The sequence below is a fragment of the Ambystoma mexicanum genome, chromosome 10, assembly GCF_040938575.1.
Source record: "Ambystoma mexicanum isolate Mex_15411 chromosome 10, UKY_AmexF1_1, whole genome shotgun sequence".
In the NCBI taxonomy this organism is placed as follows: Eukaryota; Metazoa; Chordata; class Amphibia; order Caudata; family Ambystomatidae; genus Ambystoma; species Ambystoma mexicanum.
Window position 1 is genome coordinate 1,158,532,086 of NC_090932.1, and position 25,487 is coordinate 1,158,557,572.

The window sequence follows — 25,487 nt, forward strand, 5'->3', positions numbered from 1 at the left end:
CTCTGCACATACAGATCCGAAAACACGTTAAAAATGCATAACTGACATTTGAAATGAAAGAAAATTTGCGACAGATCCCCACCTCACTCTTGCAATTCATCACAGCAAAGTGAAAGATCATTTCTTGCAGCAGAGGACGCAGTTTGCAGCATGGCGTCCAGGATTGACACATTTTCTGGCGGATGCTGGCTCTCTAGTTATGTAGTAGAGCTATGGGTGCGCATAGAAAGAGGACTATCAACGGAAGTGACTGCAGGTTGTCGACCCGGCAGCGGAAGTGGTAGGAGCTCGTCTGCTGATCGTAGAAACTATTCACTGCACGGAAACTAGTTTCGTGTCAGTCTTGGGGTAGTAGGAAAACAACAAGGAGGCAGCGGAATTTGCTTATGCGCTAGGGAACACCAGTACGCCTCGCATTAACAATGGCAGATGTCACCGCCAGAAGCCTCCAATATGAATACAAGGCGGTGAGTTAGTCCACGCCAGAGGGAAAATAGTGTTGTGAGAGAGTATCAAACATGGGGGATAGAGGGCCCATGTGGGAGGTATTGAATTAGATAACAAGGATGGGATTTCAGCAGTTTTTTTTGTGTAGCAACACAATGAACTGTCATAATTGGGGTGGTAATGTTGTCTTTAGAAGACTATAATCGACTATGGATAGGTAGATGGTTGCGTTTTTGGAAAATTTTGATGGGTATTTTATGAGTCTGATTTGGGTGGTACGACGAGCTTCATGATGTGGTTTGCAAGTGTACATTATGTAGTCAGGCATATGCCACACATGGCAATCCATTTTTGTGTCCCATTGAAACTGTTAAACGTTTGTGAAAAAGATTGGCGTGGGTCTAGTTATTGGGATTACATGGAAAATTAGATTTGCGAATGTGTTAAAACGTGCAGTATGTGGGTTCTTTATTGCGCAGTGCAGTTTGGAAGTAGTGTGTACAGGTCTGTTTCTGTGTGGTTCGTGTCACACTTACAGGGACCTTTAATTCCCATGCAAAGATCCATTGGTAGGGGATGAGATATGCAATTTGGTTGGAGAGTTGTCGTGTCTGATAGGAGTGGTATTCTATTGATATATATATATGATTTAATTGGTATGCATATTGTGTTCACGTCTAGCAATTGAGGGGAGCAATTAGTGGCGGAACCGAGCAGGGCAGAGTCTAGCCAACTTGGTGCACAACTTGGTGAAACACCAGAATGCGCCATTACCCCCAGACTGGCACACGTCACTCCCAAACTACACTTATGTGTCACTATGTCAATACCCTTCCTTAATATGAATAAATAATTGTTATATCAATGAAGCTGTTTATTTTATATTGTAATGCAAGTACTTTGCAGAAGATTTCTAATGTGAAAACACAGCTGTTGCTGTCCAAGTAAATGTTTTTTCTGTCGCCTGTCGTAGGGAAGGCATTGCCTGAATGCAGTTTCAATCTGTCCATACTGGCACACTGCGTGTGTGACCAGCCTACCCGGGTTTGAGGGCCCACTGGGCCTGTTGCAGGTGTTCTGTTCGTCCCACCTCACTTGTATTTCGCTAGGGGCAATACTAGACTAGCCATATGAATTATTTTATGATGGAAGATTATCGTTCCAAGATGGACAGTCTGGTACACTTTTATTCTGCTCTTTCAAAAAAACCTCTAGGAAAGGGGACACATGGCACCAATGAGGGTTCTGTAAGCTTTTGAATTAAATTGGAGCCTTTTGGGACTATAAGAGTGATCAGGTATCTCTATATTGGATAAACAAGTCTGTAATAAAAGGATTGGATGTGTGCATCTGTAAATTCATAACAGATGCATGGCTTGGTGCTCACATCACTGTTCTCAACACTCACCCCAACATTAAAATGTTTGCAACCATACTCATTTGAGCAGCTTTTTGTATGAGAGTATAAAATGGCTGCAACATCAGACCCTCAAATGGGGTACAGGGGCTGTTTTGCTTCTTGTGTCTGAAGAATTTTAGATGAGCAAGGGCTGGGTCTCAGTGCGAGCATGCCCACCTCCAAAACAGAAACCTCTTAGACAGGACACGATACCATAGAAGAGAGACCCAATAAACAATGCACAGAAAGCCTGCACAGAAAGGATTTTACTTCTTACAAACTTTAGCCTTACTAGTAATAAACTGATGAAACATTTTAAACAAAACCAGCTTCTAATCATAGTAAAGGGTCAACAGTTCTTCAGCCACTCCCTCACTATTACGGAGGCCTCAGGGGTTATTTCTGCCACTACCTCCTCACTATTACGCAGTCCTAAGGGGCTATTTCTGCAAAAACTAGCACGCCCGGTTTATTTAACGGAGCTGGCATTATCATCTATTATTAGTGCTGGCCTGCAGCTTGTGGCCACGCGGTGTGGCAGTGTATAAAGGGCGTTTGGCCTAGTGGATGTGCAGTTTGAGGCAACTTCTTTGATTGCTTCCTGCGTTGTTTAAGTGTGGGCACAGTATGGCATGTTCGTCAGAGCCACATACACAAAACATTCCAGTATGCTATTGTATGGACTTCGGACACATCAGACAAAAACAGTCATATGTTATGTTACATACGGGAGCGCCACATAGACACCATTAACCAACGGGGTGGGGGCTTGTGCAGCGCACAAAACATGAATGCACACATATTGCTGCATTGATTTGCCATGGACACATGTATGGTGACCCACAACACAATTAACTCTAATTTCCTAATCAAGGTGCCAAGTGGCATTGAATTGCCATCTGGTGTGCGTGCTAGGCAGTGGCTGAAAAGAACTTTGATGCTAAGCGCATGCTTTAAGACCATGTCTCAAAGCAGCCACTAGCATACTTAGCAAGAAAATGACAGGGATGCGCCACATGTAACTAAAAAGTAATATACGAGAAAAAACTTTTGGTGTTTCAAATAAAGAGACATGAAAATATTAAAACTTTTTCTGTGTGGCATTTTAATTCTCTTTGAAGAACGCAGGTTTGGTCAGCTAACTGATACTTGTGCTGGCCTGGTGAATAAAAATGCCCCTTGTTCAGTTTTTAACACTGAAATGTTAAGCACATACTGTGTAAAAACAATGGTTTGCTAAATCAGTTATACATTGCCCCGCTTGAAAGATTGTCAACACAAAGAATGAGGGGCACAGGGTGTGTGACTCCAGAGCATCTCACACGCTGCATTTGGAATATGTATTCCTTGCTTATTCCAATGCATCGCAGTCATCCAAAAGTCAGCAGAGATCAGCCGAGGATTGCAGAGGAGCGCTCACCAACACAGCAGGCTGCTTAATCTTTTGTGTGGCCAGATCAGAGTCCGCTTTCTGGGTGGGCCCCTTACTGCGCCCCCTCCTGAGCTTATTAGCTCTGCTTCCCGGGCTGTCGCCCGCTCCGCCTAGGCAAAGAAACAGGGCTGGGCCCGAGGAACACTTGGAGCATACACCCGGAGTGGGCGTGGGTTCATTCTGGCAGTGGTGCACCACTGCTCAGGTAATTATTAGGTGCATCCGAGAGTGTGAGGTATACCTGGCAATGAACAATGTGCATCCAGCCTCTGGTCCGGAGTCACAATGGGGAGAGCTAGTAAATGACACATTGGAGCAACAAGCCATGTGTAGCCAAGTAAACAATGGTGTGGCATACCCTGGGGGAATAATTACAATAGGAACACACTTCAGGGAATACAGTGGGGACACATAGAAGCATAATTGCAATGTGCAAATCACCATGGATGGTTATTTTGGGACATGTAGGAGCAAGGTTACTTCGGCCCAAAATTGAGGTGGCACAACACCCCAAAGTAAATTCACAGCAGTCTCTAGTTCTGCAATGATTGTTCCACCCTCCCCTCCCCCCCAAAGCCATATGAAGCATGACATGGGTTTGAGCTGGCTAGTGACTTCTTTTCTGCCCAGTAGTTGCAGAGCTCATGCTATCAGCTATCTATCCCACCGTTCGATCTTTTAGGTGGTGTTCCGTGTCCGTATGTTTTTTGCATCAAGTTTGCTGCTGATGCCAGGAGATGGATTTTCGTGGAAGGGCCTTGGTTGGTTAGGATTAAAAATAGCTGGCAGCGAATTAGTTCCTTGATAGGACCGAGAAGAGCCTGGTTAGCATGCTACCAGGAGCTACTTTATGCTCCACAAGCCAACTGGTTCCATACAAATATACCTATCTGACATTAAATGTGTCTAGGAATTTGGGTAAAGGGTGCAATAGTTAAACTCCAGAAGACATTTAAAGTATGACTGGTCATATGCACTGGACACAAAGTAATAATTGCATTTAATTTGGAAGTTAGATTTGTTATATACTAAGTATTAGCACCTCAATCAGCAGAAGATTGAAAGTGAGCAACGCATAAAGGGGTGGCAGTGAACAGAAATTAATGCAGTAACATATGTTGGTGGCACAGATCAGAAGTAGTAATAAAAAAAAAAATTGAGGTAGCAGCAAGATAGAACTAACCAAAAGGGAAAGCAAGGTAAACGGAACACATTTAAAGTAACCTGGCAAGAGACACAGGATTCAATAAACACAGACAGTAGTAGCGCACAAGATATAGCAACAGCTCAATAGGAAGAGGGGTTCAAGGAATGTGCTTTTTTTAGGTGCATGCCACAGTTTGGCAAATAAAAGCATGTTCTGCCATCTTTCAGGCACTCCATTCACGATGATACACTTTAGTTCCTACTGGGTCATGAGTTAATTCCTGGTCAGATGAACATCCTGACACCCAGAGCTGCACAGAGCTACTTCCATCTTTGACTCCTATGTTCTGTTGAAAGCCAGGTCTCCAATGTTTACCAGAAGCTGGGGTGATCTTAGGAGTGAGATCCTCTATGCCTCTTTTTGAACGATTGTGGGATTGTTTGGAGTATGTTGTTGCTGGTTTGCAGAGGTCTACTCAGATTGAGTTATCTTTCCTTGGAGGAATTCTGCACACACCCCAAAGGGTGCAGTGGCTGATGCAGAGTATTTTGAACTGTATACCTTTCTAGAGTTGTAGCCAGTGGAGTGTTCTTAAAGTTGTTGTAATGGGTGCTCTCCTGCTGAGTCTTGGCAGTAGCCTTGCATCACTCTGTGGACGTGACAGTCTGCATGGATTTGTGCTGTATTACGAAGGGATTTGGTTTGGACATTGGTTTGGTGTTTTGCGCCCACTGCTGCGAGGGAACAGTATCGTGTGCTCTTAAAATGTTCTGGGTAAACGTGAGCGATTGATTACTTCGCTGTCCCTGCGGATCTTGAGCATGGGGTACGGACTTTTATTCCTTGAGCAATTACATATTTGCTTCCTTGCTGGTGGGAAGATGGAGGTTGTACTGTGGTTCTTCATAGAGAACATCAGGACGGATGCTGCCTACTGCTGATAAGGCACTTGCTTGAAGTCTTCATGTAGCTTGTTGGAAGTCTTGATCGCTTTCCACTGATTTACAGGGTTCATGTGCGGATCCATCCTTAGTTCCTGTCTCTATGAACTCTATGCAATGGTATCTTCTCTTCGTCCCCAATAGTTCCTCAAAGATGGATATTATCGCTTCTTTCAAGTCTGGATCGCCAACTGTTTCTGGGAGGTTTCTGACTCTGATATTTGACCTGCAAGACATATTCTCTAAATCTTCGCATTGTAAGTTATGAGTTGATCTCGCAAGGTGTTCCAGCAGTTCCTGCTGTTCCTCTGATTGTCTATTGTCTTGAGTCAATTCTTGTATAGCACGTTCGTTTGCATCTGTGAGTTCTCCAAGGTCCGTTAGGTCTTTCTTGAAATCAGTAAGCATTTGCTTGATCTCTGATGAAGAAGCCATAAACTGTTTGAAATGTTGCTGTAAATGTGCTTTGAAAGTCCTGAAAACTCTTCCCACAATCTTCTTTGGCTCCTGCCATCGCTATTGAAACATTATTAATGCAGGTAAGAGTATCTGCTTGCTGGGGCTTGGCGGTTCTGGCCCAAATATCCTGTAGTGGACTTTGTTTACTCAACCTAACCTGTAGTGGACTTTCTTTAGTTGCTTGAGACGCTGATCGGCCTGACAAAATCACTTTCTTCCTTTTTCCCGGCATATAATGCTTATCGCTTGTGGGCACCCCCTTCGGTCTGGAAAACTTGTAGCAATAACTATACAAATTTGCAGCCAGACCAGGTGCCCTTTGGTGCTCTAGCGGCCCTGTATGGGAAAAAAAGGTCTTCTTGTTTGTGAATCTGTCAGTATTTTCCTGCCCTCAAGGATACTGCTGGCGCAAGACTTTATAAGATTAAGTTGGGCTATGTTGGTATAAGTGAAAATTAGTAGTCCGATATTTATAAAGTACAGGGTTTACTGTAGTCTTCATGAAACCGACAGGCAAAACTTGCAGGTTAGACTTTATTTTTTTCACTTTTCTTTTTTTAACAACTTACTTTATTGGTTTTGCTTAAAACGTACAACAGACCAGTAGGAGTCTGAACCTCATCAACCGACAGACATTTAGATTCGAATAGGTAATTCATAATACATGTAGCATAGCATTGACATTTCTAGATTATACATTGTACAGTAGTCAGGTCAGAAGGCTTATATGGCATCCTCACATTGCTGCCAAATTTTGTCCGCTTTTTCTGGACATCCTTGTGCCCTATATATTCTTCATTCTATAGAAATGCACATTTGTACATCCGTGACCCATTATTCAACCTGTGGCGTCTCTGTAGAACCCCATAATTTAGCAATATTCCTCTTAATCACTGCAGTAGAGGTCGAGAAGCACAGTCTTTCATACCGGGACATGTCTCCCTTCACCTTCCTTTCCTAGAAGCATCATTTTGGGATCTGTGACCCAAAACGTTTGACAGTATATCGCAGCATTGCTGCCTAAAGTGACGCATATGTGGGCAGTCCCATATTATATGGAAGAATGTTCATTCCTCATTCCGGCAATGCAGACAATCGAGTTCTGTAACTTTGCCCAGCGGTACAGGGCCACCCTCGGATAGTACACTCTATGCAATATCTGTAGTTGCACCAGTCGTAGCCTAGCCGAGATGGCTGTCTCACGTGGATACATTAGGATCTTGATCCAATCTTCTGGCATAATATCTCCCACCTCGCTTTCAGACCCAACAGTTCGGGAGTAGCAAAGGAGGTGATCACACCGTACATAACCGTAGTGACTTTATTCATTCCACGGCTATGTTTCGTTCTATGGGGGTACAATCTGGCATATTAGACAGGGGGGGTAGGTGCTGCTGTAATGCGTGTCAGAGCTGTGTATAGTGATACCTCTCAGTTGCTGGGAGATTAAATGTCGATGTTAAGTCCTCATAGGATCTAATAGTTCCCTCTGCTATCACATCTCCCACTTTTTCTATACCGCTCGCCACCCAGATTGGCCACTTAGGCAGCTTATCTACCTCGGCGAGGTTCCCATTCTCCCACAGTGGTTGCAGTGGTGTAACACTCTTTTCCCAGCCTATGAAAGCGTGTATCTCTGCCCAGATTCGAGGTGTTTGTGTCATCGTTTTCCGAGGGAGTGGTATCAGATTAGACTTTTAAAGAATATTTTTTTCTAGATTGAGCTGCCAATACTCTATAGTAATGAAGATATAGGATTCAGAGACATACTTATTTGCCTGCCGGAGACTCATAGGCCTTGATGCATTCGCCAATTAACCGGTAGCCGAAGAGCCTTATGTTCTATTCCTCACACTCAGCATTGCAGACCGCACACTTGATGCACGTTATTAGATGTTTTCACCAGTAGCTGTCACCCAAGTGCTAATGAATTCAGAAGCCAGGTGGGGTATTACTCCCTTCGCCCCAATATACCAACCCTTGTCACTTTAATCTATTACTGTGCTTCTGTGTATGGGGCTTATGTTTTATAGAACATGTGTATTGCAGTTATTCACCGTAGTTGCCTCCAATATCATCTGATTGCTTCTTTGAGACAGCAGCCAGCAGCATCCACGGACCTTATGCGACTTAGCTTCGCCAAAGATTCCAACTCCGAATATCGGAAGAACCGCAGTAGGCCCTTTTTATATAAGTCTCATTGTGATGATAATTATCCCAGCGAAACAAAGCGAGTTCCCCGCATGTAAACCCGCTCCCACTGGCAAAGCTTATCCCTTGGAACAAAATCCCAACTCTTCTTGCTGTATCACAGGGCCGTTCGGCATAGGGCAAATAATGTCAGATCGCCGGTTGTGTTCCGCTTGAGCTTTGTGTATTATAACACATATGGTCCCCCAATTGTGTTTCAGTGAGAAGTTTCCGTCAAGTTTGGGTCTCTGGATCGCCCCTGCGGTAGCAAGAGATTCCCTTACCTTGCGTTCCAGTCCACGTTCACGAAAGACTCTGGCAGAGGGCCTTTGCCGGTCGAGCCTTCCTGATACTGGCCCACAGATTTATACAACGAGAGCCTATTGGCAGAGCTCATCTAACATAATATATGCTTTGTGATCACCACATACGCCTTGAAAAAGACCCATGCTGGGTCGAAACGCGTCAGCTTGGTGTATTAATAAACCACTAACAAATATAAAGCTACCAGACTGCTCCAATTCTTTGTAAATCTGTAAACAATCATACAAAGATTCAATACTTCAATGAACCAGCGGCCGGTTGATAGGTTCTTCAACCCAAATTCAGTTTAGTCTGCCACCTCAACAGCATGTGAACACATTTTCAGGTAGACGCAATCAAGGTTTTTAGTGCTTGCCTCAGTAGATGAAGGCTCCTGAGAATCCATGGAAACACTGGGATTACTTATATTTTCAACAGGAAGAGGGTGAACTGATTTAGAATGTAGCTCAACAAAGAGAAGCTCCTCCTCTGTGTTTATTACTTTCATTGTTAAAAGTATCATTTAATGGCTGAATAGTTTGAGTAAACATTAAGCACCCTTCGCTAGTATCCGCATAACTACAGGTAGTATTGCTCAGTGGCAATGTGCTAGTCTCTGAAGCAAAACGACGCAGAGCAACACTGGTTCGAATCGGGTCCGCTCTTTGAAACTAATTTGGTAATAAGCGTGTTATAAAAAAACAATTATAATAACCGGGTACAGTGATCTCAATATTGCAAACATTGGAGTCAAATTTAGCAACAACTAAGGGAGACGACGGAACATTGGAGTAAGGCATGGTCTATATATTGCGGGCAGGATAGCGCATTGGAGTCACAAACGTCACTTCAAATAGGATTAGGCAAGACTAGATGGACCGAAAGAAGAGTAGCGACCTGGGAGACAAAAGCCATATCCAGGTACTTGGGATGGATTTGCGACGTAAGCCATGCACTGTCCTTGAGTAATCCATAACAAATGGAGTAACAAACTTATGTAAACAAACTGTCAGCATACCTGACCCACTCGCCACTAGTTTTATTTCTTAGTGTGTTCTTAATGCCTAATAATAAATGGCTGTATTTTTATACGTACTGCATACGCTGAATTATTGTGTGTTATTCTGTGTGAACTCTGTGGCCCAAGACCACTCGCTCCTGAGACTAAGCCTTGACTGCTCTTCCATGTACCTTAATTGGGTTTTGGCTAAACTCAGACTCCCTGTTCACCATAGCTGGAGTGGCCTCCTAAATTTATTTTTGGAAATCCTTCTTAACGAGCCCCGTCTATCCATGCTTGGAGCAAATGGACTGTACAGGTGGAGTCACTGTGAAGTCAAATCCTCAAAGTTGGATTTTAGTTCCGCAAATAATTCTTTAATTTCTCCCGTGTCCAAAGTCACTTTAGGGTGATCCAGAGCCATTCTGAGATTGTGAAAGAGAGGCAGTTTCTATCTCTCCTTTACCCTCACTCACTTTCAAATGGACCCTCTTATCTAAAGCTGGGCTGGTTTGGGTATTGTGCTTGGCCAATCTGTAGCCCTAAAAAAATGTGGCAAATGACAAGTACGGAAGTACAGTCACATTTTAAAAGTCCCACTTGATCTGTAGGGCAATCGACTTGAGAGAAATTCACTAGCCCCATGGTGACAAAGTACTAGAGCGTTCTCTAAAATTATGCAGGTCACCATTGGGACACTTCATGTTTGGTGCAATGCTGCACCCAAAGGCCAGCCATGCACAATTCAACTTTTATTTCACATTTACTGCAAATAAACTTTGTTTTTGTGTGGTCTGAGAGTCCCAGGCCTAGAGAAATCCACTCAACTGCTGGCATAGCTGAGACCTTTTTGGGAAGTAGAGTACTATTGTAATGGTGCTGTCGACCTTTGGTCTAGTGTGCATTGTGAAATGTTTGTCCATGGCTAGCCTCTGGATGGCAGAACTGCACCAGGTTAAGCCCAATTACCTGGAAGTCATTACCTGGAATTCAGTGTATCAGTCTACCGTTCACGAAGATGGTCTATGAGGGTGGGCTCTGGCACATCTGTGATTTGAACATGGCTGACAACCGAGGGGCCTGCCTGGATATCAGCTTGCTTTTGTTTTCTCAATGAAGAGATGAGAGGTGTGGCCACTGAGACTTGTAAATTGTTAGCAAACAAGAAGGTATCCATGTTGCATAGAACTGGTGTGGTAAAATAAATGCATTACGCCATTTTGCATGCCTCGTCAAGGGTCTACGCAGACACGACCACATCACCCCGGCCTTCCTCGACCTTTGCTGGTTCCCACTGCACGCATGCAACACTTTCAAGTCTTGCTGCATCATCTATAAGGTAGTCGCCCTCAAGTCACCAATTTAGTTGCATATGATGTTGTACTAAGGACTGTTTTCTTTTGACAAGCACATTTAGTTTTACTTTCCAAGTAGGGAACTTCCCTCAGATGTTCAGAGTTTATTTAATTTGATTAAACACCCATGAAACATGTCAGTCATTGGTCGGAGTCCTATTTATGGTTTGCCACACTACACACATTTTAAATAGAACATCAGTCATTCATGAATATACAGGAGTCAGGAGTCAGCTGTCTCCAAGCTAATTGTGCACTTGCACGATCTGAACATACCATGCCTTAAAAATCGTCTATCTCGCTTCCCTGTCTCCCCTCCTTGCATGGTGGTGCCTCAATGCACTTGGAAAAACTGCAGAATCTGTGTCAGACCTATTTGCAGTTCTCTACACGGTTAACTGTATTGCATGCACTTACTCTGCCTGTACAGATTTGTATTCAGAAATTCAAGGATTCTGAATGACTGTTTTTTCCGGTGTTCCCTCCCTCCTTGAGCGCTTTGAAACACTTGCCTTGTGTATAGGTGCTTTACAAATAAACATTACCATTTAACTATACTTAAAGGGCAACAGTTTACAGATCTATTTTGAGGTTCAACACTGAGTAACTTGCCTGCCCCTCTCCCCATAGGAGCGTCTGGATGTGATTGAGCGGCAACAGCCAGGAATACCCCCCACCGCATCACATCTACAGATCCACTGTATTACGATACACTGTGGTTAGCCTCTAGAGCTTGCTTTGCTCTATGATTATGATTGCATTATATATTGGCAGTGTGGGAGAGAGCTGGCCAAACTGTTTTATTAACCCATATCCATTTGTGTCCATTCACAAAGCTAATCATTTTCATTTTACAGGCATTTAACCAGGGTTTGTGTAATCTTTTTGCCTACTCACATAGTGGAGTACATTTTACGAAGGGCGAGTACCATCTGCAGGGGATGGTTGAAAAACATTTACATTGTTTGTAGTGAATGTGAAATAAAAGTTTCACTATGCATGACTGTCTGTCCTCTGTGTAGCCGTAGTGTGACAAACATACTGGGTTTGTAGTGACATTCACCATTTTCCAGAAGGTGCGTTTACATCGAGTTTCTCTTGGGTCGAGTAGGTAAACTGAGTTAGGACCAGCAGAATTAAAAAAAAAAATGCAAGGCTGATTCATCTCACTAATTATTTCCGTTGTATACAAAACTGCTGTATTGTTGCTAATTTTTTGTCTTGGGCAGGCCTCCAGATAAGGTGGTTACTAGCCCTTTTTACGCATGAAAATCTTGCAAATACGACAGCTTTATTTTTTTCCTGGGTGCATTTACACACAGGTTTAGAGCAGGGGGCAGGTTACTTGATAGAAACTAGGAGGCTTCTTTTGATTTTTTATCTACATAGATGTAATTGCAAGCCACCTCTGAAACAGAATGTATTTCTCTGAAGCCTTTCAAAAAAAGAAAGTGCACACTGATAAAAGCGATGGTTTCTTTCCATTCAGCTTTAGAAGCACTGTGCATAATTTCCTAGAATTTTAGGATTGTATAATTAGATGGAAAACTAAGTTGCAATTGAGAATTAATATTTTGTAACAAATTGCTTTTTTTTTTTCTAGTGAAGGCAAACCAGTATTGCACAATAGTATTTTTTTCAGAGTTCTGGTGCTGTGTGCATAATCATGCGGAGGCAGATCATTTTTACACTGATAATTTAATTTACTCTAATTATAAGTGTGTACAGTGATGACTATGCACCGTCTAAATTACATCCATTCAACCTTGCAGTAAATGGGATACATTACTATAAATGGTCAGTGGCAGCAGAGTCTTTGCTCAAGGGTGCGTGATTGTCATTACACCAATCACAGGTGTTCTAGCCTCTCAAATCTTCAAGGCTACAATTAAAACATCCAAAACCCACCTCTCCAGGAAGTGCAAGCGCTGTTCAAAAACAAGCCAATGAAAGTTACATTTCTAATTGAAATAGAAACTCAGCAAAACCTGTCCCTGTGAAAATCCAGATAGGTATTTAACTTCATGTAGTGCTTCATAAATGGTTTGTCCAACATCTAGGTACTGCGATTATTATACCTCAGTCGATACTCTGTTAACTGACCTCTGAGGGATGTTAGCCAATAAGATAGCTCAGCCGGTTGAACACTCATTGCTGCAATCTGTGAGTTATCTGTAGGTTGCAGGCTCGAATCCCGGCAAGTCCAACTCAGCCTCTCATCTTTTCGAGGTCGATAAAGGAGTACCGACTTTGGTTTGGTGATAATTGTGATAAATATGTTCTATGTACAGCGCTTGGCCAAAAGCGTTATATGTTATGTTACTTTGCATTTATATAGCACCTTATGTACCATTGGTATGGTCTCAAGGCGCTGGTGGGTTTAACGCCCTCGGGAACCAAAGTTCAAGTCAGTAGAGATAGTAATGCACATATCCGGTGCATTTGAGCACCGGATATGTGTGCAGCTGGTGTGGCATTCGTGTAACAGCTGCTTCTTAGCGGTAGGTGTGGTGGTTGAGAGATCAATAGTATGTGTTCATTCTGGCAGGTTTTATCCAGACCGATTCTGGCTGCGTTAGGCCTGAGGAGAAAGTCTGGCTGGGGGGTGTGTAACCAGCAGTGCTTAGTTAGAGTGATGGGCGAGTATGAGGCAGATGTTGGTATGAGAACAGCTATACCGAATGGTGTCGTAGTATCTCTGTGTTCTAGTTGAATGGTGGTGTAAAGAAGAGAGTAAGCGTGGTGATGTGATATGATGGTTTACATGCTCTTTCAAACGTTTCATGCACTCCAAACCATTCCATGTATGTCGCGCAATTCTATGCGGTCCGTTCCCTGCACTCCGGTCCGTTCCCTGCACTCTAAGTTGTTATGAGTAAAGCCTTGGTTGTGTCCGGCTGTAAAATAAATCGTGTTGCCCCGAGATCCAAACTCAGAAATATCGAATACGTGGAAAATTATACGTCTCTGGGTTTGGACCTGAGCACAAAGGGGGATTATCTGAACATCATAGAGGAGGCGGGGGAAAAGCAAAGACGGCCCCTTTCACGTTTTTGAGTAACAAAACTTGCTAAGGAAACTGCAGGTTATTCGATTAGGGGCCTCCTCAAGCTCTACAGGCAGTGCTTCTGCCCTGCTTTATTATATAGGCTAGAGGCACTGGCTAGGAGGAACTTGAAATGGCTGAATACTCTGGAGGGTTCTTTCTGGAGGAGAATATTGAACTTGGCTCCAACTACTCCTATGGCCTATATGTAACTGGAGCTAGATCTGGTTTCGCTTCGTAGTCGGGCCTGGATCAGAAGAGGGACAAGGTATATTAAATCTAGAACCAACACCCTCCCCTCCCCCAATGTTAGGCATGTTTGCTGGTAACTGATACAGGGCCTACTGGTCAAAGCAGAACATGTGTGTTTGCAAGACAGAATGAAAAATGTTTCACCTGTATTGAATGGCCACCAGACTTTGAAAGGGGTGCCAGCTTTGAGGCTGTTAAGAACATATGTAAGAGCAAAGTCGAACAGTGGGACTAGACTAAAAATGAGTATCTGTGTATCTTACAGAACTATAAGTATGTGGCTAGCGTTACTTTTACAGCTATCCCTTACGGATACACGATTTATCGAAAAGACCGCTCTGGCAGAGGAGGAGGGGTGGACCTCTTAGCCAAGGATGTCCCCTTCAGGCAAATCAACACCTCCCTTGAAGGAAATAGTGACACCCTCTCCCTCAAACTGGCCATTACCCCCACTTTCACTGTTACGTTCCATATCATCTAGCGGCCACTGGGGCCACTAACCAACTTCTTCGAGAATCTCCTCCACATCCTCAATGATAATATCAAGAATTCTACCAAAATTAAATTAATGGGTGATATGAACCTAGGCCTTAACGATCCAAAGGATGCCCAGGCTTCATCACTTTATAAAGCACTCACAACCGTAGGCTTCATGAACCATATTACCAACCCCAAAAATTGTAAAGGCCATTCACTGGACTGGATTGCTGGGCTCAACTGTCCCTTGGCAAACAAATCTAACTCTCCGTGCCCCTGGTCCGACCACCATGTGATCCACCTCTCCGCCCATCATCCCAACACACCCAAGTCTCTCCCATCCCCACTACAACCGGCACTAGGCTGCAGCTCGTGCAAGCTGACCAAAGAAAGTCTACTACCCCTCCACGACACACCACTGCTCAAAACTTCCTTTCTCAAAGGACCCTAGCGTTCAGGCAGACCTATTGCCTCAATCACCACAAGTGCAGTGAACACCATTACCCCCCCCGACCCCACCCCTCAAACTATGCAGAGCCAAACCTACCAGGCACGCCAATGCTTAGTACACCCCTGGCCTTCTTGAACTTTGTAATAAAAAACGTTCTACGCATTCCACCTGGCAAAAAAAAAAAACTCAACTCCACAAGACTAGAGTTCTCCAAGACCTCCATAGCTTACAAACAGGCAATCATATCTGCCAAAGATAATCCTTCAATTCGAGAATCACCAATGCCAAGTCAGACTCCAGAGAAATCTTTTGCGCTATTTAGAGAATTAGAGACCCTCACCACCCCCCACATAACCCATCACTGAAGATGAAGCCTGGTGCACCAAAATTCAAACAACGATGCTCCACCAAATTGATTTGATAAACCAGCTTACACAGTTAACCCACTACCCTCCAAAGTCCAACTTTTTCAGTTCAATGATCTAACTCCACTAGAAGTAAGCGCCATCCTAAAAAACAACCCCCCCCCGCCCCCCCAAAACTGCAAAGGTGATATCTGCGGGGCCGCACTGGTCGAGGACTGTGCAGAAACCCTGGTCCCATTCATCACCAGTTTCATAAACGCCTCCTTCTCGTCAGGCGTGGTACCCTCAAACCCCAAGGTACACCCCACCCCCTACCCCCAGGCATAAATTCGTTTTTCAAACATTGATTAGCAGAGTTTGCTAATTGAAATGTTCTTGATTAGCAAACAAACCCAATTGATTAGCACTTTTGTACTCATATTTTTAGTGTCACCAGAAGTTATTTGTACCCAAGACATAAAATGAGCAATAATACAGCAGTCTTGTGTTTCGTTGAAGTAAAACATTAGTGAGAGGAGTCAGGGCTTGCAAATTCTTTAAATTGTTGCTAGACCTGCAGGTCAAGTAACTTAGTTTACCTACTCGACCTAAAAGAGACATTCACTCAACCATTGGCAACGGATGGAAACTGTAAATGCGCTTTGCGTAAAATAGTGCATGTTACCACAAACCCACCGTGTTTGGCACACTGCCACCCAGAGGCCAGCCAAGCACAGTGAAACCTTTTATTGGACATTACAGCAAACAAAGGCAATGTTGAATAAATGTTTCAAACACCCCTGCAAATGGAACTGACCCATCCTAAATTCTACTCAACTATTCCAGTGGGCAAAAAGCCTTTATGAGCCCTGAATGAGTGTCTGTAAAATGTAAAAGGTTTGCTGCACGATTGGACACAAATAAATACATATGATAAAAAGGGTCTGAAAACAGTTTGGACAGGTCTTTCCTGCAGGTGCTAGTATATAATGTAATCATAATTCTAGATCAAAGCATGCTCGGGAGGCTTACTACAGTTTATGGTAGTGCAGTAGGTCTGTCGATGTACAGGCTGGATGGAACTATTGATCACTACTTTGCATAAGAATCTAGTTAGCTTTTGTATTCATTATGTAAGGGGAAAGAAAGTAAGACGCTAAGCAGATTGGGTGGCATAGTAGGCAGAGAACTGTGCAAACTAGGGGGCATATTGTAGTTCGAGGCCATCTCTCTTTCAGGGTAGCTGGTATAAAGCACAGGGCGATGAGATAGAACGTCAAGGAGTATGGGATCAGCTCATGGGTTGAGCACCAGTTGCACAGATAAGTTACAGTACTAGGTTTGCCATCAAAAGCATGTGTGACCATGTACATTTTTCACTAGTCAATATGATGCATCTTTTCCAACAAAATGACACTATTCGATTTAGATACACTAACCTAACTTTAATTTAAAGCATGGAGATGAGGCAGTGTTCAATACTGTTATTATGCATTATGTAACAACTTTCATTTTTAGGACTGGAATTGCACGAGTGTCTTTTTTTTTTTTTTTTTTTTTTTTTTTTTTAAACATATCTTTATTATTTTCATTAGTCGTAACACAACAAAAACAGAGAAAATTCGTGCCAACATTTCTCCCCCCAACACCCCTTCTCCCCTCCCCCCTCCCCCCCCGGGACCTTGGGACTCAGTTCGTGGACGTCTTTATGCATTGAAAATGTCCGTGACCTTTATGTTGTGGGGGCACCATTGTTCCATAAAGTCTGACTGCAGGTGTTCCAAAACCCCTCCCCATTCTTCGGCGAACCTGCTCCTAGTGCCCTGGATTATGTGGGTGACCTTTTCCATTGCTAGCTGCGCCCATACTTTTTGTAGCCACATAAATATTAGCGGGGTTTCCTTCTTTTTCCAGTTTTGAGCAATTGTTGTCCATGCCGCGATGAGGAGTCCCATAAAGCTTCTTCGTTGTGCTTTCGTGTAGCTTCTTGTAGTGTCATCTCCCATGCCACACATCCATACGCTCTCATCAATTTGTCCCACATCTGGAAAAATTTTGCCCATTTCTCCTTTTACTTCTTCCCAGAACGGGACTATCCCCTTACAGGCCCACCAGATGTGTCTCCACGTCCCTACTTCTCCGCACTCCCTCCAGCATAGGTTAGATGTTCTTGGAAACATAGTATGTAGCCTCTCAGGCGTGTAGTGCCACTGGGTCACTATTTTTATCCACATTTCTCTCATCTGCACCGCTCTCGTCAGTTTGGGGATCTGGGCCCATATGTCCTCCCACAGTTTCCTCGTTGGTTCCCTTCCCAACGTTTTATCCCATTTGCGCATATATGCCCATTTGGTCTCTTCATCTTGTTTGTTTATAAAGGAGTATAGTCTTTTAAAAAGGAAAAGATGGCACTTAGGCAGAATCCTGTGCAGTGCCCTTAAGGACCACTGCACACAATTAAGACTGCAAGTGGTAATACAAGTTCACCTTTGGTACAAGCCTGTACTACTAAGTTAAAGTGGTAGCAGTAGCAGAGCCGCCAGGCTTCTCTCAAGAGTTTATGAGCAGTAGCAGAGATTACACGAAGGGACCACAATTACTGTGACTCAAGCAAACAGACTCAAGGTTTCAGGTAAACAAATAAAACACAACACTTCTATTAATTCAAAACCACACGTAAAATACACTACAACCAACCAATTCACTTTGTACAGAATAACTCAAGTTAAGTACCCTATGTTTTAATGGACTGGTGTTGTGAAACAAAAGACGTTACCGGGAATACATATGTCATCACTTTTTGACAGTAATGACAGTTCGGTCTTACTAAAGAAACGCGCGCGTATCCGCAGCGAGAAATGTTACCGGGGCAAAAACACACTTAGCACCTGAGTTAACCAGAGAGAGTTGGGGGGCAAAAATCATAGGCAATACTTTTGTCAAGGCAGACAGAATCAGAGAACACTAGTTGACAGAAATTCAAGACTCAATAGGCCGGAGCCAGTGTCCAAGTGGAACCGTGTTCCTTTTGTCGAGGATCACACAGTCGAACAGTTCAAAATTCAACGTTACCAGGAGTACTTAGATATTGTCAACAGAGGAAGCAAAAGTTATAAGGAGGGAAGATGAGGACAAGCCTTGGAGGTGGAGAAAAGGGATTCACCCTAGCTCCTCAAAGCAGAACACAGTACCTTATTCAAGAAAGAAGCTGGTGCCACAGCTGTAGTTTCTGGTAGTTTCCTGCAGACCCACGGTTCCTGGAACTTCGGCAAGGACGACGACGTCTCAAGGGGTCTGCACTATGCAGGGATGAAGCCAGCAACAGCGACGGTGAATAATAGGTGCGCTCCTTAAAGAGGCTCTACAGATGGCTATCCTGACCACTACAGCAGTGTGCAGCGATTTCGACCAAGAAGAGGATCCTCTGGCTGTGGAAGATGAGCTGGTTATCCCCACCAGGCTCAAGGGAAGACTGTGGACTGGATCTTCTCTGGTAGTCGAAGGGTAGATAGCTCAGGACTGCAGCAGGGCTTCACCGGGACGGGATAGTTGCAGCAGCTGTCTTCTTCTCCGCTTCTCTTTGGTTCCTTGTAGTTCCAGTGGCGACTCTGACTTTCAGCCCAAGAGTCCTGCCTTTTAATGCGAAAATCCCCCATTCACACAGCCTGGCTGTCAATCACGCAGCAGGGGGGTTGTCCAGCCCAGACAACCACCTCAGCCAATCATGGCAAAGTGCGACTTGGGTTTCCTAGGATACCCTATGCAGGGGGTGACTACACCCCTCCCTCACATTCAGCCCACTTAGACACCCAGGCGCCTTGAGGAGGGCTTTTGGGCAGAAGCCAGCCAAAAGATAGTGAACAAAGAAGGCTAACCTGGTTTGTCGCGCAAAGTAAAACACAAGAAGGACTTTAACAAAAAGAAATGGAGCCAAAAGTATTTGGTCAAGCGGGTTTATGTTCGAGGCTAATATAATAGCCTAAAACAATACCATATATAGTTTAGTAGTTAGGGTAGATACCACTGCCACCAGCCAAGTCTAAATGTTAAAAAGAGCAAAACAAGGCTCTAGGAGGTACAGATGAAAAGGGCTAACAATTAACCCTTTCCAGTACTCCATGTAAGATGGGGTGTACTGGAACTGTGGTTAAATGACTATGTAAAGTTAATGGCAACTTTACCCTTTTCTGGGGGACAGTAGTCAGCCCCAGAAATGGAGTTGGTGGAAAGTCTAAAAGACAACCCTGTGTCACTGCACTGAAGGTGCTGTGTAACACACAAAAGAAGGGGGCTACTGAAGTGGTGTACTCCAGAGCCCTCAATCACAAAAACAGATGAAATACACATGGCAAAACATGGGTAAGAGTGGGGGAAAAGCTCACTCTTACCAAGTGAAAAACATAAACTCTAAAAATCCAGCAAAGCTGTTGGGGGACTCACTAGGTAAGGGACATTAGCCATTGAATGGTAATTCTCCCTAACAGACACATACCGGTCTTTACCGGACAGGATATAGTTAGCTTAATACAGTTATCACAATTACTACAGGTTTGCAATTATTTGAAAAATCAATTCTTGCCCAACACTCACACACAGGCCTTTGGTACTTGGAGTGAATGAGATGATTACTGATGCACCCTTTCTCCATTAGCCACTTTGAACTTGTGAACAGAGACAAGAGGGTGAAGACATCCGCGAGGGCAAGAGAGGATTGCAGGGCGAGCTGTGCTTTCATTGAGCTGGGTAACTTAAATAGCTATCTTTGCTACACAAGTGCCAATTTGATTATCAAACCTACAAAATTGAATAGCAAATTGCTATGTGACACTGCTTATTTTATGCCTTGTCCCCCCACCCCTTTTTTAAAATAACCTTGTTGGATCCCTCAATCCCGAACTACTACAGGCCCATCACAACAGTCCCATTTTTTACTGACAGTTTTAAATCGACCAGCCTACCTACAGTTCCAACAATTCCTAGAATTCCATCACATTCTGGGTCTGCGTACACTTGGGTTCTGCCCCAGCTATGGGACGGAATCTGCGCTGTTAGACCTAAAAAAATCAATTGGATGAGTTCAGTAACACGGGCAAACCAGCCCTGCTCCTCCTAGACCCATCACGCTGCTTTCAACCTGGTGGATCACAAAATTATTTGCCACCACCTCGTCACTGCTGCTCCCAGGAAGCATCTAATTTGATCTTCTCCTTCCATAAAGGATGGATCATGAGTCTTCTCTGTTCAGGACAGCGCAGCCCCCACGCCCATTCCGTGCAGTGTCCTGCAAGGCTCCTGCCTCTCCCCCCACTCTCATACCTTCACTAGACTCCTCTTTGACATCCTGTACGCCAGCGGCATAGAATACACCAACTATGCCGATGGCACTCAAATGATCATCCTGCTCACTGGCGACTATTCAGAGGACTCAAGAACCTTTAATGCGGCCTACTCCACAATCCAGGCATGGATGGCGACAAACCGCCTCTGCCTAAAGGGAGACAAAACCAAATTCCTTTTGGTCCGCTCTCCAGCAACTCCGGACAAAAAGCTCAGTGGTCAATATTCAGCTTTCGACATTGACAATATCAGGATCCCTGTCTCCCCCTCAGTCAAAACTGTGGGGGTATATCTAGACAATACTCTCACCCTGGCTCACCAGGTTAACGTCATAGCATCCACTGCGGCCCATTCAACTAAATTACTTAACGCTGCCAAACATTTTCTTTCCACTGACCGTTGCCTCACAATTGCCATGGCGGTCATCGGCTCGAGGTTGGACTATTGACACGTCCTCTTCACAGGCACTGTACTGTGTCCAAAAACTTCCAGAAATGACAAATTATTCCAAATAATGCGCTACCCTTAGCATCTCTAAAAGAGAACACATCTCTGCAGCCAGAAGAGCAGCCCACTGGCTAACCATCAAAGAGCGTGTCCTTTTCAAAACCATGGCTATTACACAAAACTGCCTTGCCAACACTGCTCCCCCATACCTCCCAAAATTTCACAAGAGCCTGTTAACTCTGACCCACCAGAACTCCCTATGCCCATCGCCTCACAGTCCCCAAAGTGAGAAAGGCCAAAGCAGGTGGTTCCAGCTTCCCCTACATGGCAGCTAAGCAGTGGAACTCCCCACTAGCCTCCCTGAGAGCAGAACCTTCATACTGGACATTCTGTAAAGCCTTAAAACATGGCTCTTTGTCCAACCTAATTGTTGTCTACTGCATTACTGTTATCTACTGCAACTATATCCAACACCCTGTAACACTTTATAAATGCAAAAATAAAATCTCAAAACACATTACTTACTTCAGGCCCCCCACACCCCCCGCCCCACCCCAACCCCCTCTCTGGCAGTTCTAAATAACCATTTGATCATTAGATTAGATAGATTAGATGTGGATTCATTGCCTCTCTGCACTGTTGTATCATATCATTGGCATACTATTAGGTAGTAATAGCTCCAGAAAATGAGGACTCATGAAACATCGAATGACAATTCTGCTATCGAACCTCAAAACGCACAATACAATTCATGTTTGCTTTACTATGTAATTGGCTTGGTTTTTGTGATTTCAACCTTTAAATATATACAGGAGAGATCAAATGGCCAGACCTTCGAGAAATAATGAAAGGTGTAGTCTGTCACAATGCAGAAAGCTGCCGTACAGTAATGATTTGCATACAGTTTGTGCATGCGTCTGCTGGATGTCACATACATTTTACTCTCTTGCAAAGCAGAAAAGTCATATTTACACTCAAAGTTTAAAAACGGGGAGTAAAATACTCCCACCTCAAAATCTTATCTGGAGCACTGGTCTTGGGTACAAATAACCTAACAAGGCTCGCATCACTTATCAAACAAAATATGAAAGGACTTCATTCAGATTGGAATGCGCTCTTGTAAAAATCTTTTTATGATTAAATACAAATAAATAAAAAAAATAAATAACCTATGGTAACATTACAAATATTAGTACCACATTGCTAATCAAATGAGTTTTTGCTAATCAGGAACATTTTACTTGGCAAACTCTGCTAATCGATTATTGGAAACTAAGTTATGCCTTGCTTGGTTAAAAAGAGAGGCTCTAGAAGTGCGTTAGAATATTTATCCGCAAAGGCCTCCCGTCGTCATCCCTTGTGCCTCCGAGAAGAGTCCTACATGCAGCCGCATACCTCAAGGGTCTATGCCAGGGATGCACAACTGATTTTGACAGAGGGCCGAAAGTACCTTACATGATGGCTATAGTGGGCCAAAAAGTAAATTTGGGTGAGGCGGTAGGCGTGGTGTGGGAGGAGGCTTTTTCAACCCCCAATTTTTATTAAACACTATGCCCCTTAGCCCCCACCCCTGAAGCAAACACTATGCCCCAAGGCACCCACCCGTCAAGCAAACACTATGCCCCATGGCCCCCACCCCTCATGCAAACACTATGCCCCATGGCCCCCACCCCTCATGCAAACACTATGCCCCATGGCTCCCAACCCCCAACCAAACACTATGCCCCATGACACCCACCCCTCATGCAAACACTATGCCCCAAGACACCCACCCCTCATGCAAACACTATGCCCCAAGACACCCACCCCTCATGCAAACACTATGCCCCATGCCACCAAGCATGCACCATGCATACATACTCGTACAGACCCAACTCCCCCCCACCCTTGCATACAAGCTAACAAGTATACACCATGCACCCATACAGACCCGAACCCCCACCCCCAACTCAGCACACAAACCCACAAGCATGCACCCATACAAACGTGAGCCCCCCCAACTCAGCACACAACCCACAAGCATACACCATGCACCCATACAGACCCGAACCCCTCCCCCACCCCCAACTCACCAAACAAACTCACACGCATGCACGCATACAGACCCGGACCCCCCACATCTCAACATACACTGAACGTGCACACAACAACAAACTTTCAGCCAGACCAGACGCCCCCCCCCACCCCCACATCTCCACCCTCCCAGCATCCCAACATACACTGCACTTGCACACACACATTCAGGCAGACCCGACACTCGCCCCACACCCGCATCTCAACATGCACTTTCCCGCATCTCAACATGCACTTTCACACAACAACAAACATTCAGGCAGACCCGACACACACCCCAGCCCCGCTTCTCAACATACACTGCAGACATACAAATACAAACACACCCATACACACCCGACACACCCCCCCCACCTCCGCATCTCAACATACAATGCAGACATACAAATACAAACACACCCATACACACCCCCCACCTCCGCATCTCAACATACATACAAAAGCAAAAAAACAGTCAGGACGGAGCTGCAACACACGCACACAAACATACAGCCCCCCCCCCCACCATATACTTACCCAGACGTGCTGGAACGCTGGCGAGGCTTCTGGCACTGCCCAAATATTTTTGGGTTGGGTGTACCTCTACATCTATGCAACCCGGGGGACAGATGTAGAAGTATACCCAACCCAAAACGATTTTTAGAAATGGAGGGACAGATGCAAAACAAGAGCCTCTTGCTTTGCATCCGTCCCTCCATTTTTAAACCTCGTTTTTCCCCCGGGCCGCCAGAGAGACACAGTATGGATGGAACAAAGGGCCATCCATACTGCCTCTCTTCTGTGCGGCCTGTGGGGGGGCTCAACCCCGACTTCATTCTGCCGGGGTGTGGGGGGGAGGAGGGCCCCGCAGCCCCCCGTACTCTGCACCCCTGCCAAGGCAGATTAGGTCACCGAGCCCCAGCTTCCCTCGGCAGCATACACACACACTACATGACTCACGGCCCGGCAAGGAAAACAAAGACTTTCTTAATGGAGGGCGACCTTTGCTGCTTGCGGGCCGCCTTCCATTAGGAAAGTCTTCAACCCTGCCGGGCCGCATCCAGCAGCATCACGGCCCGCACTTGGCCCGCGGGCCGTATGTTGTGCACCCATGGTCTATGCAGATACGACCACATCACCCCGGCCCTTCTCGACCATTGCTGATTCCCACTGCACGGACCAGCACCTTCAAGTCTTGCTGCATCATCTATAAGGCAGTCGCCCTCAAATTACCCAGCTGCCACGCCGAGAAACTGTGGGGGACAGTGCATCACCAGAAGCTAAGACACGTGCAGATCTGAAATCCCCTGCTGCAAAAAGGAAAGTAGCAGAAAACAAGCCATCTCTACCTATGCCCCAAGACAATGGAACATCTTCCCAGTCCGCATCAAACTTGCTACTATAGTTAAGAAAATAATTCAAGACCCCACCTCTTCAAGAGGTTTTTCCTCCTCAACACCTAGGCCATCACATCACCACTCACCCGCCACCTGACTCGCTAGGTGCCGTCCGCCCCTCTCCTCCCTGCCACCCTTTCTCAGTTTCCCGTAAACTCATCGGCTTTCACTGGTGGTCTCTCTGGGAGCGTTTACTTCCCTATTGCTGCTTGTCTTGGCATCTAATGTCCTTTTGGTGCAGAACTCTGGGTTCTGGGCTCTCTCCAGCGATCTGATGTCGGTGTCGGTTTAACCGGACCCTAGGCCCACCACAGCTTCTTTGTGGTTGCGCCACAAGAGGAAACTGGTGATTCCCTCCCTCCATTTTAGCCTCTTCACCCGACCTTGGCTTCTCAGTCAGATGTGACACTAGCCATCCAGCTAGCGTTTGGCTCACAGTCTGCGCTCCCGCAGGCTCTGTGGTTGAGCGTGGCTCCTCCCCTCCAGAACGTCTCCTCTCCAGAGTCTCGTATGTGCATAGGAAACACACTCCTGCCTGCGTAGGAGTCTCCCCATTCACAGTTCCTTCTGGGTTTATGTATGTCATCCTGAACAAAGAGGGTGTGTCCTCCTTCTTTGACTGTGGCTCAGACAGAATCCAGCATTACCTGAATCCAAAGAGATGGAAGGAATGTCACTGGTTGGGAATAGTCAAAACATGAGGAGGAAAACAGTTTTTCCAAGTCCCATTTATGCTGTCTATATATTCTGGACTGGGAGGACCTTATCAGGCTGGGAGTGCTTATTCCAGAGAGGGGAGTCCCTCCCAGTGAGGTACCACTTGCTTAGACCCCTATCGAGGGTCTTGCAGAGTGGGCTCAACTCCCTAACCTCACGGGCCTGGCTCCCCTCTGGAGAGATGGGATGAATTGACTAGATTTGTCACAGTACATTGAGCCAACAGAAGGCGGCGACCTGTAGCCCCTTCTGCACATCTCTTGTGTAATAAGACGAGATCCTTGGTGAGCAGCT

The 25,487-nt window shown here is 45.0% G+C and overlaps 1 protein-coding gene across 1 annotated transcript in view; it reads left to right on the forward strand.

Moving 5' to 3' along the window:
* The first annotated feature begins 276 nt into the window (after positions 1-276).
* SNRNP200 (small nuclear ribonucleoprotein U5 subunit 200) overlaps positions 277-25,487 on the forward strand; it is a 983,530-nt gene continuing 958,319 nt past the window's right edge. The window contains exon 1 of the mRNA XM_069619090.1: positions 277-467. Coding sequence (XP_069475191.1) covers positions 423-467 — 45 coding nt within the window. The 5' untranslated portion in view covers positions 277-422. The remainder of the gene's footprint in view (positions 468-25,487) is intronic.